Source organism: Pteronotus mesoamericanus, unplaced genomic scaffold (genome assembly GCF_021234165.1).
Source record: "Pteronotus mesoamericanus isolate MK-2021 breed Mesoamerican mustached bat unplaced genomic scaffold, CSHL_Meso_final contig_169, whole genome shotgun sequence".
Lineage (NCBI taxonomy): Eukaryota > Metazoa > Chordata > Mammalia > Chiroptera > Mormoopidae > Pteronotus > Pteronotus mesoamericanus.
The window spans coordinates 22,812,834-22,831,073 of record NW_026555068.1 but is presented as its reverse complement, the minus strand read 5'-3'; the positions used below and the strand labels follow the sequence as shown (position 1 = coordinate 22,831,073).

The 18,240-nt window shown below is 43.6% G+C and overlaps 1 protein-coding gene across 1 annotated transcript in view; it reads left to right on the top strand.

The window, feature by feature from the left end:
- Positions 1-18,240, top strand: part of TENM3 (teneurin transmembrane protein 3) — a 548,392-nt gene that overhangs the window by 133,180 nt on the left and 396,972 nt on the right. The window contains exon 2 of the mRNA XM_054566195.1: positions 15,007-15,316. Within this exon, the coding sequence (XP_054422170.1) occupies positions 15,085-15,316 (232 nt within the window). The 5' untranslated portion in view covers positions 15,007-15,084. The remainder of the gene's footprint in view (positions 1-15,006; positions 15,317-18,240) is intronic.

Here is an 18,240-nt window from a genome sequence, read left to right as displayed (position 1 = left end):
ATTCAGACTCTGTATTTTGATGGCATTCGGTTTATAGACATTTTAGCTACAGAGTATCCTCCTTTACGGCCACTGTCCTTTACTGCCATTTCGATTCAGGTTTTAGTTCTTCCCCCTGGTCGGACCCTTTGCTGCTGCAAAGCCATTTGTCTCTGCCTTGGCCGTGGATGGAAGGCTGATGCCCACCAGAGCATTCAACGTACAAACCAAGCCCCTTCTATGTGGCTTTGATGAGGGACTTCTTCCTTAGGAGCCCCTCTCGTGCCTTTTGTTGTGGGCCTTCCAAGCAAGGGGTGTCTCTGCAGCTTAGGAACAGGTGGAGGGAAAGACATTTTCATAACGTGGTTGCTAACTCCCCGTGGGCTGCAGATCTGACCACGGTGGGCCTGGCCCAAGAATGCTGCCCCATCTGCACAGGTGTATCGTACGGAGAGGGTCTGGCCATGTCAGGCGGCGGGGGACCTGGCTCACCTTCTTCCCTCCAGCACAGGAGTTCCATTGACCTGGACTTCACGTACCCAAGGGGAAGAAATACAGTCCCCCCAGTCCGCGCCTGGCAGGACAGTACGCCCTTCTTACACTGGAGACAGCTTTTCCGGTTTTGGTGCCTTACCCTTAAGTAACCAGGCTTTCACAGCCAACTTACTATCAGAATATACATGAGAATGTTTGTAAATTATAAGACACTTGATAAGTCTCTTTTTTTAAAAAAAAAAAGATTTTATTTATTTATTTAAAGAGAAAGGGGAAGGGAAGGAGAAAGAGGGAGAGAAGCATCGACGTGTGAGAGAAACATCAATTGGTTGCCTCTCACGTCCCCGCAACCCAGGCCTGTGCCCTGACCAGGAATCGAACCTGCAGCCTCTTGGTTTGCAGGACATCCCCCAATCCACTGAGCCACATCAGTCAGGGTGATAAGCATCTTGTTGTCATAAGTTAATCTCGTATTTACTACTTGAATCTCTCTTGAATTATCTAGAAGCCTTTCTCATGGAGAGTTTATAACAAAATATTTTAACGGGAAATTCAAGTATAAGCATTTGGGCATTTTCTATGCATTTCTAATTCTTATTATTGGACGGATATTTGATACTCCCACTTTTCTGAGCCCCACCTGAGTGGGGTCGTGGAGTGCCTGAGGACTTCTGACAGTGTCAGCGTGGGGACATGCCTCAGTTGTGTGACTCTCCCCCCGCCTAGGGCTCCGTGGTTTCCCAACGGTGCGTACCAGACAGGATCTGTAGGCGAAGTGTGAGCGCAGGAGGCATTGTGTACATCAGTCGAAAGTGGCATCACGTTGCCAAACGGGAATAAACCTGGGGGGAATGCGGCGTTGAAACTCCTCGATTGAATGCTGCAATTTCCCGTCACGACTTAAAGGTCCTGCAGGCGCGCTCGAGTCATAGCTGGATCCTTCAGTTAACGCTCTGTAACGTGACCCCAAAGTCTCATTTACATCACAGCAATTAAAATATATTCCACATTGCATGTTTACTGCCATATACCGCAGAAATAATCCAGTGAAGTGCGGCTGGTTTCTGAGAATAGTCATGGAAATCCTTGTGTTCGCAATTTCTCTTTTGTGTAATGGTATCAGCACTGCATATGTGTCCACAGAGGGTAGTGGGGGTTGTGAAGGGGGAGAGGGTGGAGTGGGAAGAAGCGCGGTGTAGATGAATTACGACTAGTCGTCATCACTGCTTGGTGACTCACGTGAAATCAGGCTCATAGTCTCGGGTTCATAGGTGACAGGTGTCCATTATTCCATGATGCACAAGGTGTCCATTATTCCATGATGCACAATAATGACTGTCATCAGTGCTAATTGGCCACCTACTGGTAGTTCAAAGTAGAGGGACCAGAAATTAAATGAGTATTAAAATACTACACCTCCTGGTTGCAGAAGCGCTGCCCCAAGCCTGCGAGAGCGAGCTGGGCCCACTGGGGAGGGTGATGGAAGAGGGGCGGAGCTCTCCCCTGAGAGAAGTGTTCTTGTCAGTTGCAGTCCTTTCCTTTGTGCTCCATCCAAATTAATTTTAAAATCCTCCTGGTGTGTGGGTTATAACTATAACTAAACTGATATCATAACTATCATTTAATGAGATGAACTGTAAGCGAAAGTATTCTTTAAAGCAAAGCCATAGTTGGCAAAATTAGATCGTATTTTCTCAACACGGACTACCGACAGCGTTTTAGTCATGCCTTTTTTTTTTTTTTCTTCAAGGAATGTGAACCAAATTGACTTACTCCAAATTGTTAGGCGATTCAGTATTTATCGAGTAACCCCAATTCATTAGCTTACCCGCAAAGTGTGGTTTTTAACAATTGTCTAGAATATACCATCAAGGGGTGAAATACAGCAGCAAAAGCCCAGCCTCTTGACTTGGTGGCAAGCAGTTGGCAGGAAACCAAGGACACTGAATTTCTCCCTGGGCCCGTGGGGACCGTCTGGCCAGCCCTGCCCTTTTGCGGTTGGGAAGGGACTGGAAGAACCCTGCTTCAGCTGACATCCGGGGAGGCAACGCTTCTACCTGCCTCGCCTTAAAACTGCCTCTGGTCACAGCATGAAAATCATGCTTCTGATCGGGTTACTGACTGCTCGGTGGTCTCGGTGCTCGTTACTGAGAGGGTCCTCTTTAAGCGAATGCAGCTGGACTGGGCAATGGCTCTCGTCCCTCAGCAGGTGCCCCCAGCAAGCCGGCCTGGGTCTGACCAAGCGAACCCGACTCATACAATTTTTCATGAACATTATACCTTATGCTCAGATTTGTCTTTGTGACAGGAAACATTCAGGCAATCCAGAAGAGCTGACGAATTGGATATACTTTTTCTATTTTTCCTGGACTCTCTGGCAGCACCTGAAGTCTCACTATTTGAGCAGGTCACGCATACGCACTTTCAGGTGCGGGACAAAACTGGAGATGAAACTGGAGATGTCAAAACATGATATTCCTATGAGAGACTCGACCAAGTCAAGCATGTTTATACATCCTGATAGTGTGGCATGGAAGTTTATTTAAAAGCAAATTAACACCAAAGAAGAAAACTATGAAAGAGAATTGAATCCTCCAGAGTAAGTGCACAGACCGCTTGCCAGACTGGCTGTGAAAGTGTTGGTCCTTTTTCCCACGCCTTAGAGACTGAGTCCATGCCGGCCCCGGCCCCCACTGTCCCCGTGGGGAGCCAAGAAGGCTTCTATAGTTCTTCAGGCAAAGCCAGCGGCGGGACTGGACACAAAGGTGTTTGAAACCCTGAAGCAACTCAGGGCTTAACCTGACCTCCCTAGAGCATCAGCCCCAGGAGGACGCGGCAGTTGGGACTCCGGGTCCGCTCTCCCTCCCACTCCACGGGGAGACCCAGCGCTGACGTGGAATTTCCTGCTCTCCAGGGCTCCGGGAAGAAGGTGCCTCTTGGCTGGCTTGGTGTTTTTCAGACTGAGATGAAAATTAATCTGGTGGGCAGTAGACGGAGGATATGTTTATTCCAGCAGTTCTGCCTGGGGGTGGCGGAGGCATGAATAACTGCCCTTATCTCTCGTTCTCCAAGTGCTTGTGGGTAGTTATCAGGTCTCTACCTCCTTGTTACTAAAATAAACCTCACACAGTTCTTTCAATCTAGGGACTCTTAATCAGTTTCATTGCCCCTCTTGAAAGTCCTTCCTGGGTTTGTCTAGGGCCTTCGAGGACCGAGACATAAATATTTGGATAACATTATAGATGAACTCATTTTGATGTTATCGGTGTGGGAACTATTTTTTTCTCATTTAATGACATAGCATTTCTGAATAAGCTCATAAAAATTCAAAACCCAAATTCCATTCAAACATTTTTAGCAAAATACCCATTTCACTACAGATGTATAATCCTTTTGTTCATTTCCCCCATCCCAGCTTCCTCCGATAAGCCTAATGACACTGACATTATTCTTGGACACTGGACAATGTTTTTGAATTTAATTAGAATAAGGGGTTCTTATCAAGTACATAGGAGGTTATATGCCAATGGCTGTGCTTTTAAAACTGTATTTCATTTAATCGTCAAAATATCTCCATAAAAAGGATATTGTCATATGCATTTTAGAGAATGAAATACAGGAAACCAAATCTCAGGGAATTTAATAACCTGTCCAAGGTCATAAGTCACATAAATTGTAAATGGTGAAGCTCGACTTTAGACACAAATCTGTCTGATCAAAAACCTGTCCTGTATTTCCTCCCGAGCTGTATTAGTAATAGATTTTTTTTTTTTTTTTAGTTAAAAAATCAGAGTAAGAACTTCTTGGTTCAAACTCACATTTTTCTCTCCCTCCGCTCTCTCTCTCCCTCCCTCTCTCTCCCCTTCTCCCCCCTCCCTCCCTCTCTTCCTCCTCCCTCCCTCCCCCCCCCCCCCTGTCTCTCTCAGGCCTGTTTTCTTTGAGGTAGACTTAGCAGCAGGAAGGCGTTTTCTACACTGTGACAAAAACACCAGCAGCCTCCTGGTCTTCATTCTCCCAGACCGACACCTCCTCATTCGGGGGTTTTGAGTGGACGCGTTCCCAGTAGCTTTCTCACCTGCCCTGGGGCTGACCCTTGTTGGCCTGAATTAGGTCACAGGCCCATTCCTGAGCCAGTCACTGAGATTCTGTGCAGGAAGGGTCTATGCAGTTCCTCAGCCCCAGGATCAGAGGTGCTCCCCCTGGAGCCCTGGGAAACCGATGCAAGAGACGGGTATTTATTTGGAGAAACATGGGGCCTACAGCAAAATTGGCAGGACAAAGGTGACAGTGATGTGGGTGAGCCTTCCTCCTCTGGTGACTGAAGCACATGGATGGGAGACAGGCTGAGGGAACTGTGACAAAGGCTTCCTCTGGGACACGTGATGCCAGGAGGTACCATGTGTTTCATTGTCTTTTCCCCGAAGCTTGAAAATGTTTCCAGTATATGTTATCTTTTTAATTTGGTCTTGAATTTTCCACCTCTCTTACACCTCAGTTAAATTTCGCTTGCCTTTTCCTTTTGTCTCCCTGGTGCTATGATCTCTGTAAATTTAATTATCATGGTATTTTCGATACGACGACCTTTGTTGAGTTTGTTAATAGAACGTCTGTTGACATCCTGACAGTTTGTCAAACTCTTTGCTGTCATTTCTCTCTTTTTCTTTGAACTTAAAAAAATACTTTTTTATTGCTTAAATTCCCTTTTTGTTCTAAGGTTTGGCAGTAGAGTCTAGTGGTTAAAAGTGCAGATTTGGAATGAAACTGAAATGTGTTCAAATTCCACTCGTCTACTTCCAGACGGTAGTAGAAATCAATGAATCTTCCTGGGCCTTAGTTCCCTCATGTGAAAATGGGGTTTGTAATTCTTACCTAGCAAGGCTGTTGTGAGGATTAAGTGAGGTCATAATAAGTAAAGCACCTGGAGTATTTTAAGCACTCCATAAATAATCAAGATTGAAATTAATAATTCATCGAGGAGCTTTTATGTCCACTCTGAAAGAGAGGACTATGTCCAGCACTTAGGGAAATAGTATTAGCTCTTCATCGAAGAAGGTGCCCCCCTTGCTTACGACGCTCCCAACTGTCCCCAGGCCATCTCTGAGCCACTCCATGGTAGAGCAAGCTGTAGGTGTTTGTAAACCACCCGGGAGGCTTGCTCCTTTTTCTCTCATTATGAGTAAAGTTTGAATTTAGAGCTGATGCTGCCCAGACCTTACAGTTTGGCATCTTTTCAAAGAAAGACACGGAAGGGCACCTCTGGTTGTCTCACTTGACATTTTTTTAGTTTCTCACATTTCCTCATGTTGAAGGTAGCAGGAAATTCTGTAACACCGTTCAATCAGGACAGTACATGGAATGATAACCAAGTTGCCCTTGGTTTTTTTACCTGCTGTATATTGAAAGCCATTTGGATGACATAGTATCATCTACATGACACATAACTGTTTCCTGGATTTTCCCTTTTATTCAGATAGTATTTTTGGCAAAATTTTCAAGAGTCTGGCCCATGGTAAAACACAGGCTAATAAAGTGGCAGTCTCTGTATTCAGGATTCAGGATTAAATCGTCCTAAAAATGCTTAAGTAAATAGGATGGATATTGGTTGATCCAGGCCGATAGGCAAACGGAGAGAGATTTACTTACACTTTACAGGTCTGCAAGGTAAGAAGGCTGCATTTGGCTTCGATGTGTTGGATTCTAGAGCACCTTTTCCACCTATTCTAAATCTGGAGATTACAGCCTCTCCCTCAGCTATTTATACCGTCATAACCATAAACTAGGTAATAACTGTACTAAGATATATTACTGTTTATATACATATATAATATTACTATTGCCCATAAATTTTATCAGGTGAAACAGAATCATTCTTAATTTCAAACTATGCAAATGAATTACTTTATTTTAAAAAATAGAATATATTTCCACCTTACATTACTGGGTAGATTAGCCTCATTATCCATATTTTTTCTCTGATCTCTTCCAGTTTCTTTTCCTTCTCCATATAAATAATTTTGAAAAAATTTTTAATGATTTGATCAGATTTAAGCCACTTTTCTTATAGCCTGAGGCACTGTTCTATATATTTTCCAATTAAAAATTTTCCAGCATTCATTTATTCAGTAGCTATTTTAGTATAAGCTTCTATTTGTTTCATTATCTAATTTTGCCTATTTGCTATCCATGATAAAGGACAGAGAAGAATTTTGAGTTTTAAAACAATAAGCTTCCTATTTATTTATTTATTAAAGACAAATATCTTTACTCACATGAAAATGTTCACAATATGTTAAGTAAAAATGGGCTACAAGATCATTTATATTAAACATATACGTATATGACACATGTTTACACATGCATATGCATTGAAAAATTCTGAAACATGTTGAGGACAATAATTTTAATGATTTTGAGGGCGCTTATCTGTATTTTCTAGTTTTCACAAAGAACAAACATTACCGTGTAATACATGTTTCAAATGGAGGAGAAAGCAAGAACCGGGGCGGGGGGGCGCATTGAATGTATTTAGGGGTGGCCCCCTGGTCTCTCCGCCGCGGACGGAGCCAGCCCCTGGTCGTCACGCGGGACTCCGCTCGGCCTCGCTCTCCTGTCCGCCCATCCCAGCCCCCCTGGCCGCCCCCGCCCTCCTCTCAGGCCACCCACTCCTGTACATCTCCCCGGCGTCACAGGCTCCCTGGTCCAGGGTACCCACCCTTCGCTTGCCTGGACGGCCGCAAAGATCTGCCTCTGAGTCTTCCTGCTTCTGCTCCAGACTTCGGCCAGGGAGTGATTTCCCACCCGGAAAGGGGACTGATCTCGTCGGTGCCCCGTTTGAAACTCTGCCCTGGTCTCCCGTCCCTGGGAGAACAGGAGTGGCCTGCGAGCCCGCCCCCCGACACTCTGCACCCGACCCTCGGTTCCCTCAGGTCGCGGCCCCCTCACCCACGCTGCCTTCACCCTGTCGGCGTTTGGCCGTCAAGGTTAGGTTTTCTTTTGACATGTGTGCGTCTTTATGTTTAAGTATGTTTCCTGGGAGAAGCGTATAATTTTTTTTTTTTTATTCAAAATCTCTGCACTAAGTGGGCGTTTAAACCATTTACCTTTGAGGTGATTATTGGCCTAGTTAGGTTTAAGTCTATTATCTTGCTACTCGGATTGGATTTGCCCCATCTGTTCTTTGTCCTTCTTTTCCTACCTCCCATGGATTAGTTGAATATTTTTTATGCTTCCAGTTTTTTATGATTCTATCTTTTTTTTTTTTTTTTTTTTTGGTCGTAGGCTTATTAGCTCTAAGTTGTGCTTTATTTTAGTGATGGCTTTAAGATTTAAAGTATATACCTTTAGTACAACACAATGTACCTTGAGGTGGTATTATGCCACTTCACGAATAATATAAAAACCTTACAATAGTAAACGTCTATTCCTCTCCTCTCTTCCTTTATGCTATTGTTGCAATACATTTTGGTTACACATATGTTACAAAATCCACCACAATTACGATTTTCTTTAACCCATCATCTGTCTTTTAAAGAGATTTATATAGTAAGAAAAGTATCTTCTACATTTTATCATGTAGCTGCCTTTCCAGGACTGTTCATTCCTTTGTGAAGATCCACATTTCTGTCTGATGTCATTTTCCTTCTGCCTGGAGGGCTACCATTCCATCTCTTGAAATGAAAGAACTGGTGGTCAATTCCGTATGTCTGAAAAGATAGTCACTTCGCCTTGATTTCTGAGAGAGAGTTTCATTGGGTATAGATATCTGGGATGACAGTATTTTTTCCCCCAGCACATTAAAGATGTTTCTCTACTGTTATTTTGCTTACATTATTTCCAGTGAGAAGCTCTTATATAATGTGCCTTTTTCCCGTGTCTGCTTTTAAGAATTTTTAATGGCTGGTTTTGAAAATTTTAGCAAGACTCAAATGGCTTGGTATGTATAATTTTCTTTACTTTTTTTGTGCTTAAGGTTTGTGGACCTTATGAGATCTGTGGATTTGTAGTATTTATCCAATTTGACAGTATTTCAGTTATTATTTTTTTCAAACCCCTTTATGTTCACTCTTCTCTGTTTTCTCCTTCAGGGACTCCAATGACATCTTTATTGGCCTTTTGAAGTGGTACCACATCTCATTTATTTATGTATTCTCTTTCTCTGTGCTTTATGTTGTGTGGTTTCTATGACCGTATCTTTAATTCATTAACCTTTTCTTCTATAATTTCTAATCTGCCATTACCCCACTGAGTACATTATTCACTTCAGACATGGTGGTTTTATCTCTAGAAATTTGATTTGGGTCTTCTTTTTATATCTTCTATGTCTTCATTTAACTTTTTGAACATATTGAGTGCATTTATAGTAACTATTTTTATGTCTTTGTCTATTAATTCTAACACCCATGTCAGTTCTGAGTCAGTTTCAATTGATATATTTTCTCCTCGTTATTTTCCTGCTTCTTGGCATGCCAGTTAATCTTTGATTGGATGACCAACGTTGAGATTTACTGTGCTGAGTACTGGGTATTTTTGTATTTCTCTTATATTCTCGAGCTTGTTATGGGACAGTTAAGCTACTTTGAAATAGTTAGCTCTTTCCTAGTCTTGCTTTTAAGATTTTTAAGTGGGACCAGAACCATGTTTAGTCTAGTGCTAATTATTCCCCACAACCAAGCTAAGACCTTTCTGAGTTCATCGCCTAATACATTATGAAATTTTTCCAGCCTGACTCATGGAAATGTACAGTATTCTTGGCCTTGTGTGAGCTCTGGATACTGCTCCCTCTAACTCAGTGGTCCGTCAGGGGGCAGTTTTGCCTCCAGAGCACAGTTGGTCATGGTTGAAGATACTTCTTACTGACATGCCTCGTGGTGCTACTGGAATCTCGTGGGTAGGGGCTAGGAATGCTGCCAAACATTGTACTATAGGAGAGCCCATAAGAAAAAGGAATTTTTTCATCTAAAATGTCAATGATGCTGAGGTTGAGAAACTTAACTCTAATCCTCTCAACTCACTCTTTCTCTGGCCTCTAGCGATCTCCGCACGCACACGTGTTGACCAGCACTGTGCTGAATTTCCAGGAAGGACCCTCTGCGGACCTCCAGAGGTCTTTCACCGTGCAGCTCTCTTTTCTCCAACACTTAACCCTGCAAGTTCTTACCGTCTGGTCTGGCAGACTTCCAGTTTTGTCTTTTTCGCTTAGAAGGTCCCCTGGGCCCCTCCTGGCTCTCTCCTCTCTGTGCTGTAGCCTGGAAATGCTCTCAAGGCAGCAACCCAGGGTACTCAAGGGCTCATCTTGTCTCTTCCCCATTTCTCAAAGCTCTCTGTCCTTCATTTCTTCGTCTTGGAATCTTTGTTTGATGTGTTTTGTTGTTGTTTCTATTTAGACAGGAGGGTTCATCCAGTATCTGTTATGACATCTGGTCTGGAAGCAGAGGCTGACTTCTTATTTATTATTGCTATCAAATGATCTCTCTACTTCCTGACATGTTTAAAGAAAGCGGCCTGCCTTGTTTTAACCCTGTCAACCACTAATAATTTACTGTATTTATTTTCTTTTCACCTGTATCTTCTCAACAAGCATCACTTTTGTTACCCATATTTGACTCCTCTTTCCCTATGTTTCTTTTCAGTTTTGTTTGTGTTTTAACTTTCTGTCTCAACCGTGATAGCCAAATGCACTTGCATTGTTCTGATTGAAAATGTAAGCTCCAATTTTACTTATGCTTGACTTTAGCATTATACAAAAAAATCACCACGATATGATTTTATTTTTGTGCTCAATTATTTCAGTTCTTTGATTTGCGAATTTGCCTCAGGAAGCAAAATTCCTTCTAAAATGAACAATAGCAATTGATTTCCTCTTGTGTTCAATCTAGCTATTCAGGAAAGAAAACACTTTGACATTCTTATGGTGTACAAACTTGTATTTACTGTTTGATTAACATAATTAGTAATAAATCATAAATACTAACTTAATGGGAAAAATATGGATTGTGAATAACAAAAGACAAAATTTTCTTACTACTGTATATAAAGAACTTAATTTAGATCTTTAATCTATTTAAATATGTTAGGGTAAATTAGCGTTTCTCTGAATTCTGCTTATTCTTTTGGGTGAGCTTTTTCAAACTACATAAAGTTAGGAGAAGAGTGTATGCAGAAGTTATTCAAGGTAACAGACAGAAATGCATAATTCTTACAGAAAATAAAAACAGAAGCATGAGTGATATCGACCAAAAGATTCCTTAATCCTTTGGGTTTGGATGTTTGTTTTAATTTCTGTTGCTAGATAGACACAGAGGCTCATGGAATTTTAGAAGTACAGATGACTTTAGGAATGTTTATTATAGGCCTGATAAATTATAATTATTGGCATGAAGGGTTTTAAAGACATTGAAAGTCCAATTAAAATCAGATTACTTCCAAAAGTACAATTGAAAAATGTTTCTTTGGAATTAGGGACATGTTATGAAACAATGTAATAATGTTAAGTTCTCTATCCAAGTTTTATAGCATATTTAAATAATATAAATATATCTGCAATAGAGGACACAGTCACCCGAAATCTGATGTCCGTAAGCAGGGACTGTCTGCCTGCTCCTTCAGTCGATCAAATACATCACAAGAGATGGAGAAAAACCAAAAAACCATGTAATGGAATTTGCTTTAAGACTAGTTGTGGTTTCTAAAGGAGCTTTTCAAGGAGCTAGTGAAAACTAACCAAATCATTTGATATTGTAGCCAGTTCAATCAAAAAATGTTTGGTCAACTCTCTTCCTAATAGTTTTCCTCGTTTTTCAAAATCCCTGCCCACTGGTGCAGCTAAGGTCCGGGTCATTAAATGCTTTATGCTAAGTAGCCCACAGTGAACCTCTTCTCGGGGCAGGACTGTGCGGTCTCCATCAACTTGCCCAACGGTTCAGCAAGACTTAAGCAGCTGCACTTTTTAACCTTCTCTTCTTCAGCCTTGGTGGGAGAGAATGCAGAAAACTGCCTTTTAAAGTCATGTTGAGCTCATTGACTTCCATCAGGGAGGTCAGTGGTTGCCAATGTTACCGCTAGATTAAACCAGAGTTTGGATGGTGTACAAAAATGGAAAGACAGATGCAAAGGACTTTTTAGGGTTTGAAATCTCTAAGATCAAAATATCTTTGTCTTTGATGGTTTATTTGAATACTAGATCTTGATTTATCACGGCACTTGAGAATTGCTTCGCAAAGAAAGAAAACACAGATATTTGGTGCTAGAGATGTCCTATAAGGCACAAGAATACCTAAAATGATCTTTTCTTACTAATTATTAATGTTGATTTGTAAACATTCATAACATTACCATAAGGATGCATCTTTAGTAGTAATGATATATGTTCATATTACCACATTGAAGAACTTATGGATTATTTCATTTGCTAGATTGTAAAACTGTATTGTGGCCTATAAAGAAAAAAGAATACTCTTAACGTTCATAGATCTGAAGGGACAAACAAAGACGGAATGGAAATATGAATGGTCTAAGTTGGACATTGGCAAGTTTTTTCTATAAAGAGCCAGAGAGTGAATAGTTTGAACTTTGCAGGGCATCAGATCCCTGTCTTAGCTTCCTAAGGCAAGAAGTATGAAGCCACAGTGTTGGCAGGGCCACACGCTCCCTGGAGTTCCCGGGAAGAATCTGTTCCACGACTCTCGTCTAGCATCTGATGGCTGCTGGCAGCCCTTGGCATTCCTTGGCTTGTGGCCACATCCCTTCCATCTCTGCCTCCATCCTCATATGGCCTGCTTCCCTGTTTGCCTGTATGTCTCTGTATCCAAATCTCCCTCTCTTGCCTCTCATTGGATTTAGGACTCATCCTAATCCAGTATGACCTCAGCTTAGTTTTATTTTAACTTCAAAGACTATATTTCTAGGTAAAGTCACATTCACAGAACTAGGGATTAAGACTTCAACATGTCTTTTTGGGAGACACATTTTGATTTTCTACAGTCTCTGTTACAACCACTCAATGCTGTTTTTGTTGCTTGAACACTGCCAAGGACAACACATAAAGAAATACACATGCTGTGTTTCAGTAAAACTTATTTACAGAAGCAGGTGATGGGTCACATTTGGCCAGCAGACTAGAATTTAGTCAGTGCCTGGTCTAACTAATCGAAGCAAAGCTGCAGCAGAAAATTAAAAATATGTACACAATTTCACTTGCTTTGATCAGTCCATTATTAAAGTATAAAAATGCATATAGAAGTGTCTATATTGAAACACTTATTTTAAAATCGGTGTCAACTTGGGACAAAATAAAAAATGGAACATTTATAGTGATCAAAATCTCAAAGCTCTGTTCCTAAAAATGCATATATTATAATATTTTCCTGGTCAATAAAGAACTTTTTCATGACCATTTAGTTATTAGGGTCTGCATGGGCTTTCAGCCAATGAGATGAAGACTACTTTGGAATAAGATTTGTGTTGAATTCAGGCATATTTACTCTATTAGAAAGAATGTACTTCTTTAACCCCACTAAAGGTATACTTCACAAGGGTAGGGACATTGTCTATTCAGTGGTATGCCCTTGACACATAGAAGAGACCTTAATACATAATAGTCATTCAATAAATATTTTTCTAAAGTAACTTGTTTGCTAGAATGAGTAAATTTCATTTTGCTCATTGTGTTGTTGTTGTTTCAATCCTATTATATAAAAAATAGTCTCTGTTACCGTACCTTAAAATTATTTATAGTCTTAAACTGAAAGGAAAGCTAGAATAAGAAAAATTCAATTTCTATTGAGAGTTATTAGAAGAATTTGTAAAGAGAATAATGAGCGCAATGAATCAGAAGGGGTCAGTAGATGATATTAGTATTTTTTTTTTTTAAATCAGATGTATGGAATAGAAGAAAAAGGTAAGGAAGTCCAGATACATTTCAACAAACAAGCTAAACATAAGCAGCTGCTCCCCACAGCCCGGACATTTCAACAGCAGGGTGATGCGGGGCCCATGCAGTTTAACCGCTCCTGGCCATATGGATAGGAAGGGGTAGGGTTTGGTGGAAGAGGTAGAAGGAAGAGCAGCCCAAAATTTCCAGACAGAGGCTCTGAACTGCCGTGGTCATTCCAGCTCGCAGAGTTCGGCCATTCTCCTTAGAGCAGGACGGAAGGCAAGAGTTTGACGGTGAAGGGCAGAGGGCTTGGAATGTAGCTCAGCAAGAGTTAGGACTCCTGGCCGCGTGGAGGCGCGCTGAGCCGGCCCGGGAGGAGCGGCTCCAGGTCCCGCGCTGCGCGCGCGCTGGGGGGCGTATGGCGTGCGTGACGACAGCCGGCCGACGGTGAAGAGGATGGAGAGGCGACTCTGCGGGGAGAACGTATCGAACTAGAAGTCACAGCCCTGAGGGGGTAGAGACCCGGAGAAGCCCCGCGGCCACCGGCAATCATTTGTCCCACGTGGATGCTGGAATCGCCCCCATAAAAATGGAATCGAGGGAAAAAGGAGTGGGGTGGGGGGAGGGGGACATTGATGGCTGAAGCCAAGGCCTTGAGGAACCTTCAGATGAGAAGGAAAGACAAGATGAGGAAGGGTAAAGACAAAGGAAGGCTGTTTAAAAGGCCACCAGCTCCGGGCAGCTGTCCCTTCGCTGGCCCCACGCGTGAGGCAGCGCCGCCTTTCTCCCCACGCCTCCCTGGCAAGTCCAGCAACTTCAAGAAAAAGAGGTGCTGGGCGCAGAAACACGACTCGCCTTTCGCGCCTCCTAACGTCTTGCCGCCGTCCGTCCGCTGCAAGAAACTACCCCATCGCCTTAGCCACTTGCACTGCCTTAAATACCGAGATAACGCTGATTAAATTCATTTCCTAGAGAGGAAAATGTATGTTAAAGAGAAGAGTAGGAGAGAAGGACCAGCTTTCCCCACAATTCAGGGCATTTTGGTCCTTGAAATATGAAAACCGAGCCCTTCGAAGGAAAAGTCTGAAAAAAATAATACACTGTTCAGTGCCTTTGACCAAGTGGCTGTTCTGAGAGGCTCCCAATTTGTTCCTGCTCTTTAAAAAAAAAAAAAGGAAAAAAATGAAAATCGTATACGTTTTTGTAAGAAAAAGAAAGGACGTGTATTTATAAATGAAGGAAATGCTACAGGAGAAAACATTTCCGTTGCGGAAAATTTAACAAACAGATGGAGGCCACTTTCAAGCTGGTTTCTGGGGTCCAAACTGCGCTTGAGCTCCAATTTGTTATTTTATTTTATTTTATTTTATTTTATTTTATTTTATTTTATTTTATTTTATTTTATTTTATTTTATTTTATTTTGTATTAATGTGAAAAATCAGACACAGTAGCTCGAACAAGCTCCCAAAACTCTCATTAACGGAAACGCGTCTCGACTCACGGTAATGCAGGACGCTTTGCACTGATTGCACAAGGTCACTCCTTGCGGGTCCCGACCTGCTCGACGCTGCGCGCCGCGCGCCGGTCTCCCGGCCGCGCAGGCTGGGCCGTGGCCGCCGTGCGCGCTGTGCTGACGCCCTGCCCGCTGTTCTCTCCGCAGGGAGGCCTGCGCGAGCCGCACCGTGAGCCGCAGCGCCGGCGCCGCGCGGGACTGATGCGGGCCCCGAGGGCATGAAGTATGGATGTGAAGGAGCGCCGGCCCTACTGCTCGCTGACCAAGAGCAGGCGGGAGAAGGAGCGGCGGCACACCAACTCCTCGGCGGACAACGAGGAGTGCCGGGTGCCCACGCAGAAGTCCTACAGCTCCAGCGAGACCCTGAAAGCCTTCGACCACGATTCCTCCCGGCTGCTCTACGGAAACAGAGTCAAGGACCTGGTGCACCGGGAAGCGGATGAGTACAGCCGGCAAGGTAGGTCCCTGTCTAGGAAAACGAGGCTCGCTCAAAGGGCGCTGACGTGCAGCGCTTACATTTTCTCCCTCGAGATGACAGGGTTATTTTCGTGGGTTGGTGTCCGGCCCTCTGACTCGGGTTTGGAGGCTATAAGTGATCGCCTACTATTCTAGATTAGCGGTGGAAAACCACCGCGGGCACAATGCGCCGAGGCCCAGGTGCCGCAGCCCCACCTTTTATGGGCGAGGCCTGGGACTCTGCAGGGGCCGAGTGCGTGTGCGTGAGCTTGGAACAGGCCTCCAGAGCTTCTCACAGCCTCCCGAGGGTGCTCACAAACATGGTTTTCACCGTTAGAACGGGCGCCGGGAGCGGTTAGAACAGCTGGGGGTGAGGAAGCCGTTCTCCCCGGTAGGAAAGGAGGAATTCTTCCTCGGATCAGCTGGTGCTCCGTCCTGCCCCGCTGCAGGTGTCTGTGTGTTTCTGCAAGAGCCTGCCCGGGAGGGTTCCGCTTGCACTCTGCAGCCCAGCTGGGACTGGAAGGCTCTACCCTAATACTCCCTAGTTTCCCATGGCCGAGTCCACCGTGGTTTGGTCAGTTGCGTGCATTTGTTGAACATTTTTACACTCCATTCTCTGCCTGTGTGTTCCAACCAGTGACTTATGTAAACTTGACTTCACAATCCTAAAATGACTGCTCTCCATGCTTGGAGACAGTGGCTTATTTTAAAATCAGGCCTATGTAGTTGTATTTTGTTTCTGCTAATACAGTCTTGAGTTGTGGGCAAGATTACTGCTAATAAAAATAAAATCCTCTTACACTTGTATTGCAGTCGATTTACAGAGAACTTACCATCCCTTAGCTAATTCAATCAAGAAAAGAAAGAAAATCAATTAAACTTCAAAAATAAATATATTCATCCTTTTCCAATTGTCTTACAGGTAGTGTGACTAACAGTTTGATATTGGACAGGAACAAAGTTAGGATAAAGTAATAATGCAATAAATCATTGAAAAGTTTGAAAAATTTCCCTGGTTCTTGTCTCCTCTGCATTGTGACAATAGTATACACTCACCCAAACCAGTGTATATCAAAGCAAACTCATCTGATTTGCTAAAGAGTGAATTTTTTCCTCCCTCAAAGCATGCCTCATTTACAGGCATCAAATTTTATGAAAAGAGGTAGCAAATCTTAAAATTTTTAATCCAGTTGTTAAGGGAAGATATAGAACAGATAGTTGAGATATGTGATCTTGTTAAATGGACTTTATCTCATTGGGTATCATTCTCAACCCAATTTTTTTCTTTCATGTTATCTACACATCAGGGTACATTTTTCACCAGTTTAAAACACAGTAAGTAGTTGTAGAAATGCATGCAATCTGAACCCAGTGTAAAGTCTTGCTTTGTGTAACAAAAACAACGGCTTAGTGCCCTGTTGGGGAAAAAAACCACTTTGTGGAAGACTGCTAGAATCAAAACAGCACAGGAGGCGTGATGCATTAGGGAGACGCTTCTCCACCCCAAGCAAGCAGGCAAGCTCAGTTTGGCAGAGTGGAGGGTGCTTAAACCGATTAAAACTAGTGAGCTGACCTTTGCACCTCCTAGGCAGCATTAGTCCAGTGCAGAGATGGCTGTGAGCAGCATAGCCATTCCATCTGGGGAAGCCCCAGAACTTAGTTCTGAGGGGACCAGGCAGTACTATTGCTCAGCTCCCTGCAAGCCAAGGATGGGAGAACGGAAGGGGCGGGAAAGACAGCGAGCAAGGCGCCTGGTGGAGGCAGAGTTCCCTTGTCAGAAGCAGCTGAAGGGAGTCCTGAGAAGAGATTTAAGAGCAGATGTCAAAGGCAAAGCCACAGTTCACTGGACGTGTTCATAAGTCAGAATGTATGAAGCGCGTACGTGGAATGTACTGCAATTGACAGCCAGTGCACACCGGTTTCTCACTGCACCCCAGGCAGCGGGCTAACCAGCAGGCATGCGCACTGTCATTTAACCCCCAGAGGCACCTTCTGAGGACGGTCCCAATGGCATCCCCCTGTCACAGGCTGAGACTGCCCAGGCACACGGAGGCCCACGGTCCTGCGGCAGAGTTGGGGCCTCAACCCAGGCCGCCTGCCTCTAGCACTCAGGCTTCTAACCTCAGGGCCGTCGCCAACGCAGAACACAGGCAGCTCAGTGTAATAGTTGCCCTGTGGTTTATCAGGGTCTGCCCCCAGCCAGTTTTGAGGGTGCAGATAGAGAAAAGTGAGGGAAGCGGAGGCATGCTTAGGAAATCAAGTTGATAGGGTGTTGCGGTTGGGTCGATGAGGATGCGGGAGAGGGCGGCGTGACCGTACTCTCTCTCCCCTGCGGTTGGTTCGGGGCTGCTCGCAGCAGGGGCAGCAGAAGGGAAGCGCGCTATCAGATCACGCTTTTCCCGAGCAAGCGGAATAGAAAATCCTCCTAGGCTTTCATTTTCTTTGAACCTGACAAATGTCAGTTTTTCCTCCCTGACTGTTATGCTGTGGGATTAATTATTTAATTGACAAAATGTGCTTCCTGCCACAGCTCCTGACATCATACACATAATAAAAATGAAAGATTAAAAATGTTAATAGTAGCCAAAGACCTTTGAAAGAATTCCAAAGAATCATGCTAATTTAGCCTGTCCATGGAGTTTTACAACAGCCTGCCAACCCTAACTCCACTGATTCTGTGAATGACTCAGGAAAACGCCAGGGCCGCTGCAGGGGGGGAGGAGTAGAGACCCCCGTTAATACCACCACATGAATGCACACCCAGAAATAGAGTGTTTGTATTTTTATTGACCAGTTTTATGGCCTGTTTGGGCAGGATTCCGTTTCTTCCAGAACGTGTAGCTGGACTGGGTCTTGCACGGATCTCTTTCTCTTTAAATCTCTTCATGCGGTATATTGGGTGAGGGAAACAGCTTCTCTTTCGGC